We start from the raw sequence: 2,570 nt of genomic DNA on the forward strand, positions 1-2,570 counted from the left end.
ACGAAGGTTGATCTCCACCAAGTTGGGCATGTTCTTGACTGCAGCAGCAATAGCCTCGCCTCCCTGGGCCTTAAAGGTGTTGTCACTCAGGTCGAGTTTCTCGAGCTTCGTGAGCGAAGCCAGAGCCTTCGCAAACGTCAGACTTCCCTCCCTCTGGGCACGCGTGGCTGAGAATCTCAGGTCCTTGAGCGCCGGCGACAGTGGCAACAACTTGGCCAATGCAATGGCGCCGCCGTCGCCGCTCATGTTGTTGTAGAAGTGGAAGGTCTCGAGCTTGGTGGGGGTGTCCTGACCGCGGAACAGCAGTACCTCCTCGGCAATGACGCCTGCAGCCGCAGCCGAGATACCGTTGTTGCAGAAGTACATGTGCTGCAGCTTCTCCTGGTTCTGCAACAGACCGAAGCAGGCACGCACTCCCTTCTCGCCTAGAGCGTTGTCGCTCAGATCGATGCGCGTCAGCGACTTGATGGCGCTCAGCGCGTCGCAGAGCGTGGCCAACACCTGCAGCGCCTCGTCTTCAGGGCGGCCAGCAATCATATCCGCAAAGTCCACGCTCGTGAGCTGAGCGAAAGCGCCGCGTGCCTCCAGACGCGAGAAGAATGCAGCAATCACATGAGCAGCTTCGATGGTGTAGCTCTTGTTGCGCAGCGTGATGTGCGTGAAGGCTGGCGGTTGCGCCTCTGAATTCGCGTATGTCTGCACCAACTCGTGGGCGCGCACCTCCGTCACGAGCTCGCGCTCACCCTCGAAGGACAGCACGGTCTTGGTGGTCGCCATGATCAAGGAGCTCTCGGGGGCAGGGCACTTGGCCTTTGTATGGGAAATGAGACGAACTTGTGATTGGGTGGATGTTAGTGTCCCCTTTGAAATATGATATCGACTTTGCTTGGCTGACGTTTTTTTTGCATTAGAAATGGCTACACATGTGGCGATCTTCTGCTTGCATCAACGCATCTAGTGGTGGCTGTGGTGGCATGTGTCCGTGTTACTCCTAAGTTATCAAATCCATCAACGCACTATGCAAATGCAAACTACTAATATATCCGGCCGCATCCGCCGCTGTGCCGCGGCGGTGAAGATCCTCCCTTGCCTACCTGTCTGCCGGCTCCAGGACTCCCTTGACGGCTGGCACCACGGCGGCAAATGACAGGTACATCCATGCTTCAGCTTACTCGAAATACGACTGCACTGTCTCCTGCACCTTCTCCGCAGTCTGCCGAAGGGTGGACTTGATCAACGACTGAGTTTGCACAAACGAAGCGCACGAGAAAATCTCCTCGGAGCCTGCAGCAGCAACAGGATTACACGTTCAGCAATTAAAGGTGAGAGCTAGATCCACAAAAAGCTGTACAAACCAGGACAACGTACCCTCTGCACTCTTGGCATCAATCTCGCAGAACTGGAACGTCTCCTGTGACCAGTCGATCGCAAAGAGAAGAGCAAATACTAGCACAATAATTGCCACAATAAACAGCGGCGTGTACACGAACACCCGCTTGGTCCACGTTCGATGAGTTTCAGCCGTCTGAATCGCAGTCTGCTTATCGAACTCCTCTGCCTCTTCAGCAAGTGCTTGAGTCTCGCTAGCGTCAACTTCAGGCAGCGACACAGCGTCCGACTCCTCACTCTCCTGACTAAGACGTTCCTTTGGTGCGAAATCCGAATCGGCCTCCGAATCACTCGATGTCTTGATCGTGTTGATGCTCTCGCCGCTAATACTAGGCATGTACTTGGCACGCTCACGTACGCGTTGTACGTCATGCTGTTGCTGTGCCACAGGCGCGTAAATGTCCACCTTATCGTCCAGACCGAGCTGCTTCACGTGGTAGTTGGTGGTGGGTCCATCCCATTGGTCCTTCTCGTCCTCCTCTTCCTGCTCCTCAGCGGGAGTAGCGTCTTCATCAACATTCTCTTTCTTCTCCACTACCTTTTCCACCGTCGTAGCCGTTGTGGTCACCACCTTCTCTGCCGTCTCACTGGAGCATCAACAATACACACTTAATCCGTCAGCCTCTACCTACATCCTTCTTCTTCCTCTATGTAGCGTCCTACCGTAGCGCATTGTCCGGCGGACTGGCAACCATCGTAGAGCGAGCTACAAACTGCTGCGTGGACACAGAGCGCGTCGTGGGTTTGTTCTGCTGGTCAATATCCTGCTCGCGTTCAGGCTCGGGCATAGCAGAGAACCTGTCCACCATCCTACGCGCGATCGAGTTCTTCTTGTCCACCTGGTCACTGGCCACGTCCACCACCGTCTTGCTCTTCTTGCTACGGTGGCCAGTGTCGGGCGAGCTCAGGCCCTTCCGCTTTCCGCCTTCTTTTTTGCCGGTCACGCGCGCCACGGCGGCGTCGATGCGCTTCTTCTGCTCCTGCGCCAGTGCCAGGCGCGTGGCCTCCAGCTTAGACAGCTCAGGTGCGCTCTCGCCGCTGTTGAAGCTCATGGCGGCGTTGCTGCGATCGGCGATCTGGGCGGCCATCTCAACGTTGCTTTTTGTATGGGAATCTCGTAATGAGGCACGAGCTTGAACTTTCGGGGTAGCTTTTGAATTTTCAAACCGAAGGGCAACCTC

At 55.8% G+C, this 2,570-nt stretch overlaps 2 protein-coding genes across 3 annotated transcripts in view; both read right to left on the reverse strand.

The window, feature by feature from the left end:
• Positions 1-811, reverse strand: part of PPTG_16120 (hypothetical protein) — a gene marked incomplete at its 3' end in the record, with an annotated part of 3,145 nt that extends 2,334 nt beyond the window's left edge. Inside the window, exon 1 of the mRNA XM_008913444.1 lies at positions 19-811. Within this exon, the coding sequence (XP_008911692.1) occupies positions 19-777 (759 nt within the window). The 5' untranslated portion in view covers positions 778-811. The remainder of the gene's footprint in view (positions 1-18) is intronic.
• Positions 812-884: 73 nt separating this feature from the next.
• Positions 885-2,559, reverse strand: PPTG_16121. Of its 2 annotated transcripts, XM_008913445.1 has the most exons (3): positions 2,053-2,559; positions 1,369-1,976; positions 885-1,284 (listed from the first exon to the last, which is right to left on the reverse strand). In XM_008913445.1, exons 1-3 carry the CDS (start codon positions 2,475-2,477, stop codon positions 1,169-1,171), a joined length of 1,149 nt encoding a protein of 382 aa, XP_008911693.1. In that variant the 5' UTR covers positions 2,478-2,559; the 3' UTR covers positions 885-1,168. The 2 variants fall into 2 exon arrangements, with proteins under 2 accessions (XP_008911693.1, XP_008911694.1); XM_008913446.1 differs by having other exon boundaries at positions 885-1,976.
• Between the last annotated feature and the right edge of the window lie 11 nt (positions 2,560-2,570).

This window comes from Phytophthora parasitica, assembly GCF_000247585.1.
Source record: "Phytophthora parasitica INRA-310 unplaced genomic scaffold supercont2.53, whole genome shotgun sequence".
NCBI lineage: Eukaryota > Oomycota > Peronosporomycetes > Peronosporales > Peronosporaceae > Phytophthora > Phytophthora nicotianae.